Source organism: Synchiropus splendidus, chromosome 11, assembly GCF_027744825.2.
Source record: "Synchiropus splendidus isolate RoL2022-P1 chromosome 11, RoL_Sspl_1.0, whole genome shotgun sequence".
Taxonomy (NCBI): domain Eukaryota; kingdom Metazoa; phylum Chordata; class Actinopteri; order Syngnathiformes; family Callionymidae; genus Synchiropus; species Synchiropus splendidus.
The window spans coordinates 13,594,418-13,617,390 of record NC_071344.1 but is presented as its reverse complement, the minus strand read 5'-3'; the positions used below and the strand labels follow the sequence as shown (position 1 = coordinate 13,617,390).

Below are 22,973 nucleotides of genomic sequence, written 5' to 3'. Positions count from 1 at the left end.
ACAATTCGTGTGTGGATCTTTGAATAATCGTTGTATAAATCTCAGATTTAGCTCCGTTTTCAGATGTTTTAGACCAATGACGTTTGTCCAAGGCCACAGTTTCACAGAAGACAGTGAATGCAGGGGAAAAACAGCCGTACTTTTCAATGTTTTTATTGAATATTAAGGTAAATATTTCACATTAATACAGGCTACATAAAGTAGAGCCACTATACGACATGAAATTTACTCTCATTTTAACCCTTTTTAGTATGTAAACAATTATACATGTATTTACCACTCTAAAAGGTTCTGATTTCTCGTTCTCTTTAGGTAATCATCATCTAGTTCTGGGCCCAGTTAAAACAGCTACTTCATGTCGAGCCCCCTGTTGCCCAAGAACGGTGTAGGTGGGTTTAAGTCTTAAGTCAAAACTGCTAAACTACGCAGAGAATGAGCCTGTTGAACAGGTGAACGTGTTGGTTTGCATCGTGGGGACACCGATAACAGCTCTCCCAAAATTCTTCTTTCCTCATATGAGATAGGCACATCAAAGACTGGTGTCCAGAGATCGTCCAATGCTTCGACCTCTGCACCCTCAGGTCTCCACTAAAGTTAACATGTTTCATCCGTTGTCGCTCCGCGGGTCATGCGTCGGGCTCTGATTGTTGCTGCGGCCGCCTAGTTGACGTGGTTCAGGTGCACGCTGCCCACGTGTGGCGCCCAGGTCCCGGGCCACACCTGCGGAGTGGCAGCACAGCACACGGGCGTCATGTCTCCACATCAGAACAGCACTGGAAGCTTTGAGCAGAAGCCAGAAGAGTCACCTGCTGCTGTGGATCCGAGCCATCCGCATTGCTGGGGACCACTTTGATGATGGAGTTCCATGCGGGGTCACCAGCGTGTGAACCGTTGTAAATGGGTCCGGCGGGCCCCTCGGCCATGGGAGGATGGGGGGGCATCATGGTTCCTCCGTACATCGACAAGGGCATGCCCTGCAGGGACAGGAAGGACAAGCGTGAGCGCCGTGTTCCGCAGGCCTCTGCCCGGGAGTCAAGTGACCTTGGGGAAGTCGATGTAGCTGCTGGGCAGGTGCTGCGGCTGGTGGTAGTTGTTGACGGGGTTTGCGATGCCGGTGTCGTCCTGCTCCATGGGCTGGTGCTGGGAGAAGGCCGACTGTTCCGCCTGCAGCTGAGGGTGAATCATGTGGTTGCTCATCAGCGGCTGGGACCATCCCGACATGGCCTCTGTGAAAGCAAGAGCACGGCATCGCGTCAGGACTGGGTTCGTGGTCAGGCCGGCGCCGGCGACCTCTCACCTGAAGCGCTGCCCACGCCGAAGGACCAGATCCCACCCTGGCCGACGGATGCCGTGTAGCTGGTGGTGAGGAGAGGAGGGTTGACTGAGCCCGTCTGCCGGATTCTGGCCAAGCGCTCCGTGCCAATGGGCGGAGGAACCTTCCGGTCCTGCTGGGATGCGCTGCCTTGCTTGGACTGGGGTGGCGGCGCCATGACTGAGGTGGAGAGAGTCGAGGACGACGCAGTGGAGGGAGGCTGCACCTGTGGCTCTCCTGGTGGAAGACACAGAAGGTGAGCAAGAACACTCCTGGAACCGTTCTCCTGCTGAGGCCTTGATAGTGGCGTGTTTCCATTGAGCCTCACGGTCGGTGAGACACTGCAGGAGTGTTTGGCGCACATTAATGATGTCACAAGGATGCGCTGCTAACATTCCCCCATCCACCGGGGACGTCGCTCCGTGACTCCTCAGAGTGTAACAATGAAGAAGAGATATGATGCAGAGAAGAAGAGACTTCAACAAGCACCACAGAATCTCTTATGACCAGTCTTCCATGCAGTAGTATGATGCGGAATGATGGCTGTGCATGTCTTGGGCTTCGATGCCCCATGACAGTGCTCCGTTGCACTTTTCTAGCAGAATACCTTCAGCCAAATTGAGATTTTACACATTTCCAAAGGTAATGGAAACCACACTACTGGGGGAATGGATCCATATTAGGATACAGAACTTCATGTGCACGACAGGCGAACATGAGTTCTAACAACACTTTTCTTTAAAAGCTTGCAGCTAATGCCATAGAAAAACTTGTATCTCCCCAATATAGTATCCCTCATGTTAGTTTATTCTCCTTCCCAAAGCACTTCATGTTGTGCAACTGGCCGACTAAAGCCGGAACATCAGAGGCCAGTGGTGGGGCCTCAGATGATGACAGGTGAACAACACCTGACCAACACTTGCTACCTGAGGTGGCTGCGCTCCAGGGGTGCGGGGAGAAGTGCTGCCTGCTGAAGGAGGGCGTGCCGACGGGTGCGTGGCCGTGCAGATACACAGGGCTCCCAGAGATGCTGGTGGCATAGCTGGTCAGAGCTGCAAGTGAAGAGGACACTCGGTTAGAACTGCGACCACAACAGCAGCAGCAGCAGCCGGACACACTGGTGTCTGCACCAACTAGTCATCCAAACTCCTGCTTTCTCCTCAAACTTCTTCCACATAATGATGTTCCTTCAGGCAACATTGAACTCACTGGTGCAGAGTTCATCTGCAACAACCCTCACGTGAATTCTAATCACCATGTGTCCTACCGATGGGGTTGTTGACCATCCTCTGAGAGGCCGAACGGTAGCCGGGGGCTTTGGAGCTGTCAGGTGGCGGCGGCGGCGGCATCATATTCTCCATCTGGCCCATGTTCATGTAGGCCTGCGGGGCTGAGTAGGACTGCTCCGGAGGGGAGCGAGCCGGCAGGGGGCACGCGCCCCACACCTGGTTGGTTCCCACCTGCAGGGAGATTCCAGCAAGTTTAGACCAGCAAGCAACGGCAGGGAGCCAACACAAACAGCAGCGACCTGCTCACCTGCTTGTTGTTCTCAAAGATGCTGCCGAAGTTGAAAAGGCCTGCGGCTCCATAGTTGGTGGGCATTTGCTTCCCTGCGTTGGCCACATGTTGCAACTGAGAACCATTCATCAAGTTGAGGTTGGCAGAGACTGGAAGGGGACCGGGCGCCTGAGTTTGGGCCTGAGGAGGCAAGCTTGTGGGCTGAGCTGTCTGATTGGGGCTTTGCTTGGTCTGCTCTTGCTGGGAGTTGAAGGGCACGAACACCGACTGCTGCTGCGTCTGCTGCTGCTGCTGCTCAGGAAGCGTGTAGTAAGGCCCTGGTGGCTGCATACGGTGGGAGACTCTGGGTGCCGGGGCTGAGAAGTGGGGGACAGTGTTGTTGGGTTGTGCAACGTTGTGTGGGAGAACGGTTGGGGTCACCGACGGGTGATGGGAGTTAGGCTGTGCGGTGAGAAGTGGAGGGGGAGCGTCGGTGGACGCCGCAGACGACGGAGGGGGGGGCAGCTGCTGTCGAGGCTCCGGTTTGGGAGGAAAAGCCATGGCAGGCGTGGTGGCGCTCACAGAGCTGGTGCTCTCGCTCATGGACACAGAAGGACTCTCCACTGGCAAAGCCTTTTCCTTTCCAGGGGCAGCAGCAACACTTGGCTCCACTTTGGACTGCTGAGCAGGGGCCTGTGAGACGGTTCCAGCTGGGTGAAGAGGGGCACTGGCAGTCGTCGGAGTAGAGCTGTAATGCGCAGGGGAACCAGTGCCTCGTCCGGCTCCGCTGCCGCTGGTGGCAGTGGTAGAGACGGACGCGCTGGGACCTCCAGCAGGCTTCGAGTCCGGAGCGAACAGCTGCTTCCTCACGGACGACGGGGTCAGGACACTGGCTTGCGGATTGTAGGGGGTGGGGTTCGGGGAATGAGGCAATGCGGTCGCCGTGGACGTGTTGGGAGCACTGCTGGTGGCGGTGACGGTGGTTGTGACGGGGGCGCCTGAGCTGGCGGTGTTGCTGTGATCGTTGTGAGTGGAGTTGGGTCGCGCCGGGCCTGGGGTCCCATTCGTCCCTCCGCTGTGTTTGGGGGAGCTGTTGGCGCTGCCAGGGCTCACAGGTCGGACGGGGAAGGGGCCCCAGTTGTTGGCCGCAGGAGAGAAGGTTCCTCCAAACTGGGCCATGGGCAGCCGGGGGTGTCTGATCTGGTGCATGGTCTGCGCTGCCAGTAACGCCAGCTGAGGGTGCGCGTAGGCCAACGGAAGAGAGACCGGAAACGGCTGCCGAACGTTTGACGACAGCCCCTTGCCAAGCTTCCCTCCTGCCTGAGAGGAGGATGACGATGAAGATGACGACGTCTGGAACGAGGTGCCCGTGGAAGTGACCAGCGAGCTGAGCGCTTTCGGGCCTGCGGTGGAACCACTGTTAGCCCCTGAGGTGCTTGGGAAGGAGGCTGAGACCGGTTTGGAGCCTGGGGCTCGAATATGATTTCGGGGAATCAGATCCTCAAGCTCTTTGGCTGGGTCCTGGATGAGCGCATTTATCAGCTGCACAGCGTATCTTGTGGACTCTGTGCCACCTCTGAAACCAAAACAGAAACACTTTCAGATCAATTCACACATGAAAACCCACTTGAGAAGGGACATATCAATACTGTAAGAAAGAGAAATTAGTGTTAACATTTAGAAAATACGAAGTAGGAGTGAACTGGAATTAGACAACAGAAAACTTGTTTTATTTTGAAAGCATTAACAAGGTTGATTTCAATCTGGTCTGTTGCGATCTTTCCATTCAAACCTTTACAATCTCAGTTGCAATAAGGGTTCAGTCCACTAGAGGGCATCCTACCTGATGGTGATCATTCGCTCCCCATTCTTGTCCTTCTGTTTGTCCACGTCGATATGAGCTCCAGTTACATCCTGAATGGCCGTAATATTGCAGCCACCTCGACCCATGATTCGAGACACCACAGACGCCGGTACGGAAAGCTTCTTTGATCTAAGAATAGCAGCAAATACAAATTATTAATTTCTGCTCACTATTTTTCCCCCACATTTAACTTCACGACTGACCTTCTGACCACTTCCTTCCAACCTTCTTCTCTCTTCTGGCCTCTCTTAGGACTAGTGAGGCTGAGCTTACTGTTGGGCGAGGTGACAGGAAGACCGATGGTCTTGAATGGAGACGGCAGGGAGTTGGGCGTGGAGTCGCTCATGTCTGGAGCTCTGAAATACACCCAGACAATCATTACTGTTGATCCTTAAATTACCACGGCTGCATCAAAAAGCTCAGCAGAAATAATATTTTCTCAGCTTCTCCAAGCATATATGCCAAAAACTCACTTCTGCGTTGGTTTGGAAATGGAGACCATGACCTTGTCCATTTTTCCTTCACTTTGAGGCGGAGGGCAGTGTCTTTTCTCTGGGCCAGACAAAAGAGGCAGCGACTGCGCTGCACCTGAAGATGGAGCCGACGAGGAAGATGAGGTGGAAGAAGACGAAGAGGAGGAAGATGCGGAGGAGGTGAGGTCGGGGAGGTAGTTCAACTCCTGACTTTTGCCACCGCTGCTGCTGCTCTCGCTAGCACAGTCCGTGCTGTCAAGTGGGTCGGAGTCACTGTTGCCTCCCGTCACTCCCCCGCCCCCGCCACGAGGTTCACCATGGATCTTGTTCTTGTCAGCTTTGTGCTGCGCTAGTGCCACCTAAGACCAAGAGAGGGAAATGCCTTTGAACCCTAACGTCTTCAGTCTGGCAGACACCAGGATGATCAGCACTATTGTATCTGGAGAAATCACCTGGGGATCTTGTAAAATGATGGGTTCATTCGGAGAGGAGTCCTTGGTCTTGTTCTTTTTGTTCTTGCGGTTGGTGCTTGGAGTGGTGGCCACGCTAGCGCGTTTCTTCCCAAAAACTGTAGTGAAAGTTGTTGAAGTAGCAGAGATTCCAATGGTGGTGGTGGTGGTCGCACTGGGGGGCTCAAGAGGAACTTCAGTTTCTGAAGAAAAAAAAAAAAAAAAAAAAAGTGAATAAATGAGCCCCTCTTTATTCATCCAAAGCCCAGGCTCCCTCTAGCAATATACGTTACCATCAGCCGAATCGTCCTTCTGCTCCTGCATATCCAAGGAATCGTCCTTGGTTTTCTGGCCCTCTTCTTCCTCCTGCTTCCTCTTTTGCTCCTCCTTCTTCTTCTTGCGTTTCTCCTTGCGCTTCTCTCGCTTGGCAGCCAGCGCCTGCTTTTTACTTTCCTCTCTCGACTGTAAAGACGAAGTTAAAAACTCAAGTAAACCGTACCAATACAGTATCATTCACAGTGCTTACAAATGAACACAAATGATGCCAAATCATATAGCAACAAAAAACATATAGACCTTGTTGAGAATCAAACTTTTGGCACATTTGTCAGCAGGTTTACCTTCTCCAAGTCGAGCTCCTTGAGCAGAATGCTAGCGTTCTTGTTGGCTTCAGCTGCCTGCTGGTCTTTGGCTTTGACAATGGTCTCCATACACTGGTGGCACTTCTTGAGCAACTCCTGTTGTCGCACAGAACAGAGCCTCTTAGTACGGAAGCTGTTGACCACGCTCACTCATTCTACAAACACTTACCTTGTCAGCAATTGTTGCAATATATCTCATGCACTCAATGTCGGATGGGAACTGGTTAACCTCTTTCACAAGGTACTGCACCACTTTTACATGGCCCTGACAGATTACATGGATGTCAGTAAAGAATTCAACACTATACGACATAAAGACGGAATCTTTTTTCCACCTTTCGAAACGCAGCCATCAGCGGCGTGATCTTGCGGTTATCTGCAGCGTCCACATCCGCATTAGCGTGCACCAGAAGCTGGACCACATCAAAGTGACCACCGTTGGCCGCCAACCACAGAGGTGTGTTTCCTTTCTTGTTGCGCACATCAATGTGGGCGCCCCTAAACAAAAGCATCATGATGACCAAGCTGGAAGGAGAACAGATGACACATGCAAGCAAACTGCAGGGAACACACCTGTTTATAAGCAGCTCACAAAACTTATAGTGGCCCTTGTCAGCAGCAATGGTGAGGGCGGTGTCTCGTGACGAAGGGACAGGGGGAGCGTTGACATCAGCGCCTTTATCCAGCAGCACTCGACCCACCTCAGCATAGCCACCAGAAGCTGCCTCCATCAGAGGAGTGAGACCAGTCTGCCAAACCAACATGCCAGGTCAGTGTTCAAACAGCAGCAGATGAGATGAAGCTAATACATGTCTTGCATTACACTTGGTCTATCTGATATGCTTTGTTACCACATTGATATCAGAAATGTAGAACCACAAAACCTGATTATCTGCAGTAGCCTAGACTCTGAATCACGTTTTAGTTTATAGTGGGTAGAATTAGAAGGACCTTACTTCTCGACTGTCTGACTTAGAGGTCAGAGTTCAGCTCACTTTGGCCTCAAATCACAATTCTTAATAAGCAATGCAAATTCTAGACTTGTATTTAAATAGTTAGGGTACTTATTCAAAGCACCAAGATGAAGGTTTTAAAATCCAAATGACCTTGTCCTGTGTTCTTTACACAACGCAGAAAAACATGATTTATGCGAGCTACTGTTTATGTTACTCATGTTTTTCTAGTCTATTTCCCAAAAATACAACTAATTCAAGTCACCACATCTGGCAATGAACGTGAATTGATGTGCTGGTTAACCTTTGCACGGTGCTCTACGTTAGCCTTGCGATCGAGGAGAAGGCTGACGACTTCAGCCCGGCCCTGGAAGCAGGCTAATGTCAACGCTGTGTTTCTGTTGGTCTCGATCTGGGCATTGATGTCAGAGCCCATATCCAGCAGGAGCTTCACAGCCGGGACGTGACCATTCATCGCTGCCAACATCAAGGGAGAGATTCCAAGTTTACTCCCGGTCCTGTTTGGAAAAGAACGAGAAATATTGATGACGAATCTGCAACCAACAGGGATGAAAGATATAAGATGCACTCATGAAAATGCCATGAGACATCACAGCGACGTAAATGGCATCACGGCTCTTTACCTGGAGTTGATCTCGGCTCCAGCGTTGAGGAGAATCTTAATGATGTTGACATATCCCCCAGAAGCAGCAAGACTCAGAGGTGTATAGTCCGAGACATTGCGATGTTCCTTATTTGCACCACGCAGCAGCAGCAACTCAACAACCTGTAACATTTTGAAAAGAACTTTCAGCCATGGAACATGTCTTGCCGGAAAAGGTCCTTCACCTCTTGACGTCCCCCAGAACAAGCCAAAGAGAGCGGCGTGTCTTTGGTTCTCTCCGACTGAGCCTCAATGTCGCCCCCTTTGTCCAGCAGCACCTCGACGACACCAACGTGACCGGCAGTGGCAGCCAGAATTAGAGGGGTGAAACCTGTGGGGAGGGGCGACAGGTCATTAGCACTCAGAGTCATTAATTATAAAGTTCCCTGCTCCAAGTAAAGCAATACCTTTTTTGTCTCTGTGCTCAATGTTAGCTCCTCGAGCGATAAGGACAGACACCAACTCCTCATGGCCGCCTGCACACGCCAGTGTCAGTGCCGTGTCATGATTGCTCTCAGTCTGTCAATCAAACATGAAGAGAAAAGGGAACATCAACAAATGTTAACTGTGGAGAAAAAAAACAAAACATTTCGATCTGTATGGCTTACATGCGCGTCAATGTCGACAGAGGGGTAGAGGGGTAAGACAGAAGGTGGTGATGCAATGTTTGTAGGCGTCTGTGTTGGTGGCTGGAAGAGGGGCGTGGGTGAAGTTGTTGTGTTCAGCATTGGAACCCGACTGCTCACAGCTACACGTTCAAAAAAGGGGGAAAAAAACTTTTGTTTAGACGGAGTCACGTTGGTGAATAAAATATGAAACAGATGATGACCTCACCTGCCATGATGTCATCCAGTGTGTCTGTGAGCGTCTGTGCAGGCGTAGCCACCATGAGTCCGTCTGGGGTCTGCTGAGGTATCATTCCAGGACCCAAACCTGCTAACTGTTGACCTTGGCCCTGCTGCTGTTGACTCAACATCTGCTGCCCTACGAGCACCCTCTGTAGCTCTGGGCTGGTGCTTCCTGGATAGTCCGCTGGGTTGTAGTCAGGCAGTGGCTGGATAGGAACGAAAGCAGCTTGGAGAGGCGGCGGGGGCGGCTGGGACTGGGTCTGTGGTGATGGCGGTAGAGGAGGCTGCTGCGGTGGTTGAGGGCCATCTCTGTAGAGAATTGTGCCCACTTGCGGAAGCTTGGTAAAATCTTCGGCTTCTGGCTCTTCCTCCGAGCCCTCGTCGTCCTCCTCATACTCATTATCCCCGTCCTCTTCCTAAAAGTCAAAGACAGAAATGTCAGCAGCGAGCATTTAAAAGTCATCTATCCAGAAGTCTGACGCTGAGACCTCTTCTCCCTCATCTCCTGGTTGCTCCTGCAGCTCCCCATCTTTGTTGGCTTCTTCATCCGTATCAGAGCTGGTGTGTACTTGGGAGCCAGGTACGACAGGGAGGGGTTCGGGAGCACACAACACATTTCCAGGCCCCGGGCCAGGACCCTGGCTCTGCCCTGGCTCCTGCTCCTCTTTACAGCCCTTCACTTCCATGTACTCTTTGGTGAATTGTTGCTGTGTTTTCAGCTGTAGCTGGCGTTCCACCTTCTGAAGCTCCTTCAAGATTTTCTTCTTCTTCTGCACCTGCATCGGTAAAAAGACCACATCACAGTGAGAGCAGAGCTGAAATTTGCTGGACAACACGGAAACCAAACAGCATCATTATGCAGCGAATGGCAGAAGACCTCTTCACCCTTCACATCTTCCAGTGGAGGCTGATGAACTTTCAAAATAAATAATGATGTAATACCTGCTCCTCTCTGCTCTTCTTCAGCTCCTCGATTTTGTCTTTGGTGAGCGGCTCCCCCTGAATGAGCTCGAGCGACTGAAGCTGGGCCTTTTCAATGGCGCTGATTCTCTGGCCTAGCTCGTTCAGTTTCCCCTCCGTCTCCTCTACGATGCACTCCAGGGGTTGGCACAAGTGAAAGGGCGGGAGTTGCTCATTTTCAGGACCTCGGCCCACTGAGCTTGGGACACTGGTTTGAAGGGCCGCCTGTCGCTGCTTGGACATACCTAGAATGCAGGATGGAGAGAAAATGACGCCCCATGTCTAAATGAGCCGATCCCTGGAAAACAGAATAAGCAATGACCTTTATTGGAGACGGGAGGAGGAGTTGAGATGTTTGATGGAGCACGGTCTGGCTCTTGAGGAGGAACCACCATGGCGAGAGCTTGGAATGGAACACGAGGGACCTGAGACCAGACAGAACTATCAGCCTTGTGCTCTCACGAAAAGGGAACAAGGAATGTATAGTATAGCAGATTATCCACTCACCTGAGAGGCATCTTGCGAAGGGGGAGTGAGTTGGGAAAGATCAGGTGCTGGGACAGACAGGATGTTGTTTGGATAATCCAAAAGGTAGGACACAACATTTGTATGACCACCCTTAGCAGCTTCAATTAACATAGTGGAACCATCCTAAAGAGGGGAAGCAGTCACGTTAGAAGGATGAGAAGGTCGATCCTTGTGTTGCCGAGTGTGGGGTGACTTTATTACTTTGAGTCTGTGTGTAGGATCTGCACCATGTGCCAGCAGCAACTCCACCACAGCCAGATGTCCTCCAGCACAGGCCAGAGACACCACTGTGTGATCATTGTTGGCTGTGGCTCTGTTCACATTAGCACCTGGACAACAGACAAAGAGAATGAACCTTTTTTTCAACATCCAATATATTCTACTCATTCATAGCTATTCACTACATGTATACATAGTTTTGTATACAATTTTAAAACATGTAAAAACAAACCTTTGCTGATTAGGAACTGCACAGTGCAGAGATGTCCCGCTCTTGCAGCCTTCATCAAAGGAGTCCGCCCCCCCTCAGACTCATGTTCCTGAAACATGTTCATGAGTTGTTGAGTTACAAAAAATATTTAAAGTTCTACTTAAATCCATTTCAATTACTTCCATGTTGTTTCAAGCAACTGTTTTTTTGCTTTTGAAATATCAATTAATGATAGCAGACAACAGTGAATTACACTTCCAGGAATTGGTTAAAAGCCTACCAGATTAGCTCCAGCTTGTAACAACACATCTGCCACATCTGTGTGTCCATTCTCACAAGCATACGTTAATGCAGTATCACCCGTTGCAGTGGTCGCATGAACGTTTGCCCCTTGAAGAACAGTGAGAAACAGACATCAGCAAAGAGTTGATTCTCTATTTTGAGGATCAAACTTAAAAAAAAAAACTCACCAGCCGCCAGAAGGTATTTAACCAACTCCAAGTGGCCTTCCTGTGCTGCTTCCATGAGAGGAGTCGAACATCCCAGTTCAATGTCAGCCCCGGCTTTGATGAGGAAGTCGGCCACTTCCAAGAAGCCGCCACAGCATGCCAGAGTCAGAGCTGTCTCTTGCGTCTCCTCTGTCTGTGCGTTGATGTTTGCACCTACACAGCAATCAGAGCATTTCATTTTGTGAAATAAATGCAAGAGTCAAATCAATGGAAAAAAAATCAAACTGCTTTCTTCCATTGCTAATAATACATAAATATGTGGGAACTAAATTAAGCATTAAACGGTTAGAGAATACATAATGGGTAACTTCCAACAAAAACATGACGAGACACCGACAAATTAGCTCTCCTATTTCACCGTCTAGGTTCTACCGTAATGTGCAGTAACTGTGCAGCAATGTCTATATTGACTCAGGCTGACCACTGCGAGGAAATTGACAGTCCCTGAACACCATTTTGACAGTACACAAGGTAGATGAGAAAGAATGACTCAATGCATACAAGATCATACCTTGAGCTAGCAGCAGAGCTACCATCTCCTCGTGGCCTTCTCTTGCAGCCTCCATCAGAGGAGTGTAGCCCTCATCGTTGACCTTGATAGAAGTCATAGAAAATGCTCACGTAAGCAAAGATGTTCAATAATCAAATGATTTCAGATCAGCATGTCAGTCCAGAGATGGAATGGTATCAGGTGGTTTTGAGTTCAAGATGCTTAAAACACACAAGTGATAGATAGTTTTGATCAGTTGAAAATGCGTGACACATTTCAAAGTAAAACAGCTTTCAATATAACTTGGTAAATACAAACATTTACCTTTTTGTTTTGATGTGAAGCTACTCTATGAATATGCGAAACAAGATTACTGAAGAAGAAAACAACCGAGCGACTTTTGGCGTGCTTTTAAATCACAGCATATTCTAAAAATGCTTTTCCTGACCTCTTCCAGGTTGGCTCCTCTTTCAATTAGCAAAGCAGCGAGCTCCACGTGTCCACCACAGGCAGCAAGGGTGAGAGGCGACTCGAAAGAATCAGCTGGCATGTTGACCTGTGCACCGCTGTCCAACAGCAGCCGCGCTACCTCCACATGGCCGTCCTGGGACAGCGAGACACACAAAGGTGGAGATAAGCACCCGAATAACCTCATCAAATAATGAACCATTTCTTATTGATCAACAAAACACCGTGTGAAACAGTTAACTACTTAATCGCAAATGCAATGTGTTCTAAAACAGTCTATTTTACCTTCGCGATTCCAAGGCATACTCGTACACGCATTATAATGACAATGATAGTAATTATTAACACTATTATACAAAAATGCATATCTATTGACTTAAAGTAAAGCTGTTAAACTTGTTGCATTATTCAATCTATAAATAAATTGTATTGTTGAAGTCGACTGAATGACATCCAAGAAGTCTTTTAGTCCATTCTGTGCTGCCAATAAATGAAAAATAAGAAAAAAGACAAATCTGATAAATTGGCCTGTTTCAAAAGCTTAAGATGTAATTGTTCAGCATACACAGTTATATAAATGTGACACTTCACAACACGCACTGGTGAAGCTTTCATAATCATGTGTCAACATCATTGTAGTTCTTCATGACAGCAAAAAGGCTAAACTGTGAGGTCATGTGAATGGAACTAAGGCAGAGGCGTCCAATAGCCGAAGTCAGAAAGACACTCAGTTTTTAAGATGGTATAAATTTGGGTCAGATGCTCACCATGCAGGCTTCCATCAAGGCTGTGTGCATTTCATCTGTTTTATGTTCCTGGTCTGCGCCAGCCTCCAACAGAAAACGTACCATATCAAGGTGACCTAGAAAAATAGTATATGAAAAGAAAGTGATGATTAAAAAGGCTTCATGTGCTATGATAACGAGGGAATCAATTCTGACCTTTGTAGCAGGCGAGTGTGAGCGCACTCTCTTTGAACTCATTGGAGTGAGTGTTAATACCAGCCCCGTATTCCAACAGTACCCTGGCCACCTCCACATGGCCTGCACTGGCCGCCTCCATCAGAGGTGTGTGTCCGTTCTCGTTGTGGTCCTCAATGTTGGCACCCTCTTTGAGGAGCACCTTCACCACATCCACGAAGCCCCCAGCACAAGCGTACGTCAGAGCTGTGTTGCCTAAAATGGAGAAAGAACAGAAAGTGTTGGATATTAAATTGGCATTAGAGGGGGGATGCAATTTTCCATGCATTGTGACTAGACAGTTGATTCAATACAGAGCCCAGGGAATAGGAAGGGTAAAGAAAGATCTGAAATGCACCTTCCGCATAGAGAACGGTAGAGTATGAGTGGCTCATGAATGCAGACAACAATCTCAAAAGAGAAACCACAGGCATTTATCAGCAGCTTCTGAAGGTCTGCAGTAACTACCCACTTCTGTGAACAGCCTTACTACAGTTTAAATCGTTTATCAAAAGAAGCATTGCAGCCAAGAATCAACGACACGCTCATATTTACCATATTGCAAGCAAGATCTTTAATAAGAGAGGTGAACTGACCCGTGGAGGACTGAGCATTGACATCTGCTCCGTGCACGAGAAGTAGTTTGACTATGTCCACATAACCTCCGCTGGCCGCAGCCATAAGTGGCGTTATGTCCCCTTTGATGCCACGATCCTCCACGTTGGCGTGCATGGCCAGAAGAACCTAGAGAAAAGGCGCAAGGACACCATCAAAGACATGGTTTCGAAACATTCATGTCACATTGCCTGGCATGACATCTTTTGCATACCTGTGCAAGTTCATAGTAGCCAGCTGAGCAGGCAAGGCAGAGCAGGCTTTCTCCTTCCTCTGTGTGTTCGTTTACACTCCTCCCTTCGTCCAACAACTTGCGTACAGCGTTGACATCCCCGTCCGAGCACGCCTCCGCTAAACTACGGCTGAAAATAACCAAACTGCTACAATTACTGCCACTGTGACAGGTGAACACACAATGGCCTCACAGTCACACCAGGAGCTACAAGACAGATGCAACCACAGATTGCCTGTTTACATAAACAGGCGAGGCATTATTTGAGTGACAAAAAAAAAAAATCAATCAATCATGTGTTATTAATCTTAACTGATAGAAATTTAATTTCACTAGTACAATTGTTTCGCATAAATAATGCTTATGTAAAAGGCAAATCCTGGAGTATTTTGAAAAGGTAAAGTTACCCCACAGTTGTTTATCAATGTCAGACCAGAAACACCAATGAACACAGATGAGGAGTACATCACTTCAACAATCATGCTACACCATCTATGTACGCACTTGGAAGTCTACTTGCACAACATTAACCTTGAAAAGAGTTTACAGCAATGTACGAACATACTAGAGATGTAATGAGAGGCTCATCTTACGAGACTTTCAAACATAGTAAACTACAATAGAGTTGCAATATTTAGCATTTAATTATTAAGCCCCAGCACTGACTGACTTGTAAGAAGCTACAGCGACAAGTGCAATTTAGCACATTCAATTATCTTTGCCAGGAGTTTCGGTGCAGTGAATCCCATGTCCATCAGCCTCATCCAGTAGAACGATGAGTCATTCTTATTTTGTATTTTAGTTCTATGGACAGCCCCCTGCCCCCACACACACACAGGTCACTAATAGATGTTTCAATAACCCAGTCTGACAAAATTCCTCCCATAAGAGAAACACTATTGCACCGTAATCTCTCGAGATCTTGTCACACCCCGAGTACGTACTAAACAGAACAGGCAAGATTTATACATACTCTAACGGACATGGCAGTTTTGTTGCTTGTAATTAGGATTTGCCTGAACGCACCTGTGGGTGTGTTAGACTTGCTCCGGCAGAACAGTGCTGAAGGACTAACACCACAGGAGTTCAGTTGGTTTGTTGTTTTGGTGCAGCCAACAGCAGCCCGTGTTTTGTCATTATAAAAACTTGAAGTGGCCTCTTTCTTTTCCATTGCAATCTCAATTGACAGAATAATTGATAGAATAACACTGAAGTAACTGATCGCGCCTGCCCTAATATTATTTTACAGCATTAGAATCTAGATGGGTTTAGCAACACACTGCAGCAGATCTGAAATCATTTCCAGCGGTTATCGTTTCTGAGCACATTTCAGCAGACAGCTATAAATGGGCCAAACTAAATAATTAAATTTCCCAGTTCTGAATAATAACTACATTCACAATAAATCAGGCAAATAAGACTTCATATCTTGAATATATTTCACCTGATTTGAAAAATGCTTGCAAACATCCTCAATACAGAACCTTAAAAACTACAAACAGAAACAAAAAAATGCCCTACCCTGCACCACTTAGAACCAATTTCATATTTAAGTAATTTGTTTTTAAAGAGCCAAGACTTGGCTCATAATTTACATGCATATAGTCCAACTTCAAAGCTTGTATTTACTTTGCAATTAACATATTCACCTTAGTTTTTAACTAAATAGACAATGGGTGCAAAACACTGAGGTAGCTCGTTCAATACAAGACCAGGGGCAAGTTCCAGAAATCTTGAACTATTTAAGTATTAGTATTAATATTACTTATCTAATAGGTCCGCCCTGCGCTACATGTAGTACATATGGATCACAATAAACACATGCGCGATTAAATGCCATCACAGTTGTGAAATGCTGGATTGTCTCAGCCCATCAGATCGACCCAGGGGTGACCGCTGATAAAGTAACACGGCAATTTACCAAAGAACTGTCAGAGGCAATTGCCTTTCATTTTTGTCTGGGTATTTCCCTTTTCATTCTCAGAATGTGTATATATTGTGTCATGTTCAGAAAATTAAAGTTGCACAACAAGGCACAGATAATCATTACTAGGTTGCATATGTTTTTATGTTGTTGTCTCAGTCACTGCTGGGACTCAGGAACACGTTTCACATCCTTCTGATTGAAATGCAATGACAATGAATCATCTTCAATCCTGAAGTTTGGTCCTAAGCGTTTACATTGCTGCATACGGTATAGTATAAACACACATATCATAGTGATGACATCATCAGCGGTCACCTCCAGGTCAATCTCGCGGACCATGTGGATCAGGTAACAACAAAAATGAAATACATACTTATCGGCCTGGCCAGCGTTGAGTGTGTTTTCAGCTCTCATTCGAGTCAGGGCTGCAGCAGCCTCATCAAGGGCGCAGCTCACAGATGACGTCAGTCGCCGTAGCACCTCAGGGTCTGCAAAAGCTTTACCATCGGCAGTGGACAGTTTACCGATGCCTGCCAAATACCAAAAAGGCAGAGGTGCATAGGGCAAGGCAAACCAAGGGATAGCACAACCAAACCAGGCCAGGTGAAGAAGCAAGTCCAGTCCAGCCAATCCAATTGATGGTTAGTAGCAAGATACATAAGAGAGATGGAGGAAACACAAAAAAAACTAATCACACACAAGCATTTGTTAATATTGCTTCATCTATTTTTCACTAACACCACCATCCATAGTTGCTATTGTTTGCCAATTAAGGCTACAGAAATACACAATCCACTGAGATTTTTATGGTACAAACTGCGTTGAGAATGATAATTTTTCTGAGGCATTAATAAAAGGAGATTTTGGAAAAATGTTTTGTGTTTATCTTTGATGGGAAGAGACGGTGTGTGTGTGAGAATGTAACTGGAGATTTTGGTCAACACGAGGGAGAAGGGGAAAAAAAGAGCACAGCTGGGAGGAAAACAAAAGAGTCATAACAGAAAGAAATGTGTGGATGTGTTTTTGCCCAGAAGAGAAAAGAATGACGGAAACAGCAGGAGAACAAATGTTTCTGACCTACATTATGGAATCCAATTTGAACAGGTTACAATGACAAAGTGCATTAACAAGTGGATGCGTTGTTTTGGAGGCATTTACATTACAGAACAGACTACAGATTTAAAAGGCTTAAAAATTATTTTTATGCCTTTTTAGACAGCGTTTGATTTTTGACCAACATGACATTGGGATATTTGGGCGTATGTGGTCACCACGTTTTTACCACTGCTGTGGTTCGTATACCAGTTGCATTTACTAAGGATAAGACTTGACTCAATATTATCCAGTCGTATGTGGAGAACATATGTAGAATACCATTTTTATTCTTACTGACGATTTGTCATACTTTTGTGGAATAAAAACCATACAGTTTAAATTAAGGTCAACAAACAAACAACAAAACTTTGGGTGCGCCACACGCTTGTGCAAGTACTGTGTATGTTAAGACTATAAAGTACTTATTCCCAAATAAGATTACATTTTACTACATTATTTTTTGGCTTCACTTCAGGTGGAATCCCAATAGATATAGATAATAGATCCCAGTGGAATCCCAATAGAAGTCAAATGTGAGAGACTTTATTTATCTTAACAACCCAAGCTGTGTTTTCGCATCTAGGCCACTCAATATAAAATCACACAAAACTGAAAACGCCTTAGTTGTTTCCACAACACTCGAAGGTGCGATGTTTGGTGTGGGCCATAGTGGAGCAAGTTAGAGTGGATATATAGGAGAAGGTTAAACTTTACTATACAGCATTTCTGCTTAAGGTCTGCATGACGGACCAAGAACCTGAGAGGATTATCAAAAGAATAGCAGTCTATGAAAAAGATGTACATTACATAAGAGGCAAAATAAGTAAACAATAAATTTAGAATTTTACCAAAAACATAATCAGAATTAGAACTATATAAAAAACAGACCAACACACTACAAAAGCATTGAGAGACTGATTTTTTTTTCTTCACTAATGGAGTGTTCAAGAAACCGAGTTTATAAATGCACAACCCAACACACTCTGTGGGTAGGCATATTATGATGTTGGGTCCCGGTAATATGACTTCTGGATCAGACAGGTTGTACAGATAATGGTAGGTGCCTTTCCACTCTAGTCCAGGAGAAAGAGGAGATTAGCCAGGAGTCGGTCAGCGGGCCGCTTTGCATGATGTGGTGAACGTTCAGTCGTGTTGGAGAGTTAATCTGCCTGGTAATGTTCATAAGCCTAAATGAGGGCAGGACACCCAGGCCTGTTGGAATAATCCATGCAGGATTTCTTACACACCTTACGGTGAAACTAATTGAGCAAAGTAACTTTGATATCAAGGCAGCAGATTCAGAAAGTCAGAGGTGTGTACTTAGGTGCACACATGGATATGGCATGGTAGCTGAAATGACTTAAGACCATACCATGCTTGAATGGTATGTTGTATTTCATCCAACGTAAAATAAATGTGGCAGCAAAGATGAATGTTGTGCTTTGATATTTTAGACTGTTTGTCTCTGTGTCTGTTCAAAGCAACTTGAAAAGCTATAGACAGATTTGGATAAAATGTTGAGGAAATATTTGAAATGGGCCAAGAACAAATGGTTGATCCAAATCATGGTCTAGATTAAGGATTTCTGTTTTTTTATGGATATTTAACATAGTGAGAAAGGACTACTTTGGGCATTTGGGCCAGATTGGTGTTTGGATCCAGGATTGTTAAAGACTGAGCTGCTTGGCAAAGGTTTACAGCCTCTGAGTGCTTTTCTAGTCATTTTATAATTATTTTATTATTGTAGTTATTAGTCGTTTCTAGTAATCTGAGCTCTAATTGGAGCTGAATAGCATTTAATAAGTAATATTGCCTTCTCTTAATTAGATTTGAGACATTTGTCCATTTCCACGCAGATATTTTGACTTTTATAACAGATACAAGTGATGATGAGGACAGTAAACGGGGCTTTCAGGTGCAGTTAAACTATATCTCAAGAGACAAAAATGTCTTCTTATTCTATCTTGGCTAACTTAGACTCAGTGGATGACGTAATTCAGAGTTTGGTAGTAAGAAACTAAGTGGCTGGGAAACACATGTTCAATGTATACGCAATTGCATATTTGACAATATATTTTCAGAGTCAAAAAAGTTGATCCACAAATGTTAAAAGTAATTTTTTTTTACCCAATCAATATGACAGAAACATATAATAGTTTTGGTCAACTATTAAAATTGGTCCAAAATCTACAGGGAATCTAACGATTCCATATTAGTAGTAACAATGCAGTCAGCATTACCTATACAGTATTAAGTACACATTCTTTATACCGGGCAATTGGTCAGACAGAGCATCCATACCTGCGGCTTCAAGTAGAGCTTCGAGTCGTGCCTGAGTCTCTGGATCAACAGTTCTCAAATCTACGCCATCTGTAGCACTCGACAAAAGCAACTCTGACGCGGTCTTCATTATGGGGTTATCCAAGTCCTCCTGGTCCAGAATGAAGGACTCCACCTAAGAGACAAGAGAAAGTGACGTTATTGATAACAATTATATTGGGAAGAAAAAAAAACAGTATATCTATAAATACATAAAGCATACAAGCTGGTAAGAAAGGCATCTCAGGAAGCACTACTTGACAAACAAGCAACCCACTGTATACAGCTTTTGGAATACGTGATGACGTACAAAATACAAGGACTATAAAAAGACCAGGCTTGTTGCCTTCGTTTATTTACGCCTTTCAACAGAGGTGAAGCAGGAAGCTCGGAAATAAAAATTCACATACAGGAAACACTTCAGACAGGACAACATTGAATGAGAAGCTATTCAGCTGAGAGTCAGCAGCATGAACACAACCTCACTATCTGTCGATTGCACTTTTTGACCTGAAGAGTTCTGCAGTATCTTTTCTTTGAAATATCTGACAACAAAAAGTGTGCTTTAACCTCATATGAAGCCTGAACTCATTTGAGCACAGAGATTTTTGGCAACACTGACCCAAACGCCATTGGCGAAATGATAGACAATCAGCAGATGCCTCTCGAACTGACTGAACTGACCACAATAATGCAGACAGTTTTGGCGAGTCAATTGAAACATGAATACATTTGATCTTTTACTGGATGTACGTCCAAATTTCATCAGTTAAGTTGACTTCAATCCATGAGAATACACCTTGCCTTGTCACCACAAAATCTGTAGCTAGTTCTTTATGGTAGTAACGATTTCCTAGTTAGTGCTGGACTACTGCATGTACAAAAACGTAAATCTAGGACAGGTGTGGGTGTCACTTGCTTATATCGACAGCTAAATATTAGGGATTAATCATGTCAGATAGGAGAAACACCACCACTCCATCAAATATAAACACCATGACTAAAGAAGTCTGTTAGCGTCTAATGTTGTTGATGACACTGTCTGAACAGCATGACGCCTCACAAAAAATGCCCTATACTAGACAGTGAAACATGAGTATTTCCCTAGTGTGGATTTCAGAATATTACTATCATATACACTAGATAACTATTTACATCGACACATACTATCATGACACCATATCAAGCCTCACTCCCAGGACCAACACTTGTGGGAAATGTTGTTCTACCAAAGCTATTTAGTTAACAATGGACACCAGTCCTCACTATAATTGAACTACAGTTCCCACAGAGTGTTGGTATCCAGAGAGTTGGAAGGGCCCAGAATGGCATTTGCTTAATCCTGGGGCTCAGTTTTTAGCTGCAGCCCAGACAAGCAACTTCACCACTTGAGAGGGCACTGAAACAAGTATAAAATGTCATGGTTGTGTTGTAGAAAATGCCAGGTAATAACCAAACTTGGAGACACTCAAGTCTCAGAAATGGTGTCTACCATGGGCTTGCAAGGTGACTTTACAATGGTGGTGCACAGAGTGTCAAAATTATTTCCATCAGCTGACACTTCAATTCAGCAACTTAACCATACCAATGGCCTCTTGACTGATAGAATACATGTTGCACGCTTCATACAAACGCTGAGTCTCAGCTGACCATCGAAAGTCAACAGTCCATGTGATGACTCACTGAGCTACCACAGATATGACACCAATTACATTATTGCTGGCAAAAGATAGCAAAACAAAAACTAATATTTACTGTACAGTAGTCAAATAGGTGTTTGCCACGAGCACAAGCTGCACTGGAAGACAGTATCGTTAATTAATGAATTTGTATTAAACGCCACAAGCCTGGTGTTTCAGTCAAAGGTGAAAACATTTGTTTGAATGCTAATTGACAACTTAAAATCTCCATGTAGGTTTCAACTGCGTCTGTTCGCTGGAGTAGATCAGAGAAGAAGTGAGACCAGCACAAACCCGGTCACTGATCTGCGATGACAAATATCCAAATAAGATGAAATAAAAACGTGTCTTCATTGAGAAGACACTAGAAGATAAGGGTTTATTTTTTATAAAACCACAAGTTTCAGAACACGCGTTTATATCTTAATGACATCATTATAAGTCTTGTGAATGTATCAAAGTTTCGTTAGTTTTAAAATCAAAAGTACGATGGCGTTTTAACATTCGAATATTCGTCACATGCAGCCGACTTCAACCTGAAACGAACTACAACTCGCATCACGTGTGTGCTAAATTGTAGTGGACTGAAAGTGCAGTTATGAAGAAGTGGCTTCCGCAGATGTTGGTAGAAAGTTGGCATTGGTGCTGGCGAACGTGTCGCTGAGACGCAGGCATGGCATCACACCTGTCCTCTAGGTCACCACCAGCGAATAGTTAAGGGTCACAGAACTGTCGATATTAAATAACACTTCAGCAAACTACACAAAAAAAGACGAGTGGGAAAGGGATTGAGAACCGACGCGCTTAATTGTCAACGCTAACTGTTAAATTTAGACTAGTTCCGCAAGCGAACGCACAATCCAAACACAAGTTGGCCAAAGCACGATCGGAGTTAATGTACACGTTTTTCAAAAGTGACGTAATTGCACCACAATTACAGTGGTGTGTGAGTTGGACAGCGAGTGTCCGTGAGATTGTACGAGGCATTGGGTTTGTCTTGGACACGAAACTGTTTTTAGAACTGCGAACTTATGATGGGTGTTGCAAGACGACAGCACCAAACGAGGCCGTCGTCGCTTCCACCCGAACTAGGCCGTGGTTACAGCCTGCGCTGCATAAATAAAACATTACAGTCGGCTAGCGTCAACAACTGCCCGTGTCTCACCCGACATGGCGGATATTAAACATGTTACGCTCGCAGAAAGTACAAGGCTGGTGTTTGGCCAGCGCGTAGGAGAATTCTGTGTAGTTTCAGCGGCCTAGTCCTCTAGTAGGGCTTAGCTAACTAGCTTAGCTTTTAGCGTAGCTACCTCTGAAACCTCGTCTTCGTCGCTGCCGGATCCTGGACCCGAGGAGAGGACGGCCGCGGCCGCTAGTTTGAAATCCAGTCTGTCTGTTGTAGGTCCGCCAGGTTCGCCGTACAAACGAACTTTCTTGCCTCCCACGCCAATCCCAATGCCCCCAAGTCCGACTCCTGCTGGTGTCGCTCCTACCCCGATCCCAGCTCCCACCGGGGAGCGAGGAGTCACCGAGTCAATCTCGTCCTCGAAGCCGTCCGTCAGCATTGCCGTCCCGGCTACTGCATCCTGCATACTTGTTTTCAAGATACGTGCGTTGCCGAGCTAGCCGATCACTCGTATGTCCGCCCAGACTATTTCTTTTTGGATATTTGCGTTATTTTACTTCAGGGAATCCAGAAACTCTCCCGAAGCGAGGGTTGAGGAGGATCTCTTTCCCCCAGCCATTAACTTTCTAACAACCTAACCCGATACGCACTGTTTCTCAGAAAGACCGCCCTCCCTGGAAATTTGAACGATCCCATTTGTTTAGCTGAAGCCAAAGCGAAATGTCATTGGACGGAGCGACTGCTTGTTAAAGGCTAGACTGCAACGTCATGTTAGGTTTACCAATATCACGAGGCTGTTGAGCGAACGTCAAGACATGACATGGTCGGCCAACTTCACTGTTGGATCTGCGTTTACGAGCTCATTTCAATGCCCATAAATAATGCAGTGACGCTTATGTTCTCAGGACATGATGCACAATTATTGTTTTATACAC

At 45.9% G+C, this 22,973-nt stretch overlaps 1 protein-coding gene across 2 annotated transcripts; it reads right to left on the bottom strand.

The window, feature by feature from the left end:
* Window positions 1–144: 144 nt before the first annotated feature.
* ankhd1 (ankyrin repeat and KH domain containing 1) lies at window positions 145–22,676 on the bottom strand. 2 transcript variants are annotated; one of them, XM_053878844.1, is made up of 39 exons: window positions 22,223–22,676; window positions 19,216–19,369; window positions 16,193–16,349; window positions 13,875–14,037; window positions 13,642–13,789; window positions 13,028–13,261; window positions 12,854–12,948; window positions 12,067–12,222; window positions 11,640–11,721; window positions 11,090–11,281; window positions 10,900–11,009; window positions 10,641–10,728; window positions 10,391–10,518; window positions 10,169–10,312; window positions 9,984–10,086; window positions 9,644–9,906; window positions 9,190–9,477; window positions 8,688–9,117; window positions 8,462–8,601; window positions 8,261–8,372; window positions 8,039–8,184; window positions 7,834–7,976; window positions 7,494–7,707; window positions 6,810–6,985; window positions 6,572–6,734; window positions 6,406–6,501; window positions 6,216–6,332; window positions 5,889–6,057; window positions 5,599–5,798; window positions 5,147–5,505; window positions 4,877–5,029; window positions 4,653–4,802; window positions 2,849–4,385; window positions 2,580–2,772; window positions 2,236–2,364; window positions 1,298–1,549; window positions 1,042–1,226; window positions 807–974; window positions 145–720 (listed from the first exon to the last, which is right to left on the bottom strand). In XM_053878844.1, exons 1-39 carry the CDS (start codon window positions 22,502–22,504, stop codon window positions 661–663), a joined length of 8,079 nt encoding a protein of 2,692 aa, XP_053734819.1. In that variant the 5' UTR covers window positions 22,505–22,676; the 3' UTR covers window positions 145–660. The 2 variants fall into 2 exon arrangements, with proteins under 2 accessions (XP_053734819.1, XP_053734820.1); XM_053878845.1 differs by having other exon boundaries at window positions 2,239–2,364.
* Between the last annotated feature and the right edge of the window lie 297 nt (window positions 22,677–22,973).

Bases quoted from the DNA above. Each gene is read 5' to 3' on its own strand.
- ankhd1 (XM_053878844.1), bottom strand. From the start codon at position 22,504: ATGCAGGATGCAGTAGCCGGGACGGCAATGCTGACGGACGGCTTCGAG. The intron at 8,185-8,260 runs GTATTGCTTTAC...CCCTCCCCACAG, and splicing joins TGAGCACAGAGACAAAAAAG to GTTTCACCCCTCTAATTCTG. The intron at 1,227-1,297 runs GTGAGAGGTCGC...TTGCTTTCACAG, and splicing joins CGGCGTGGGCAGCGCTTCAG to AGGCCATGTCGGGATGGTCC.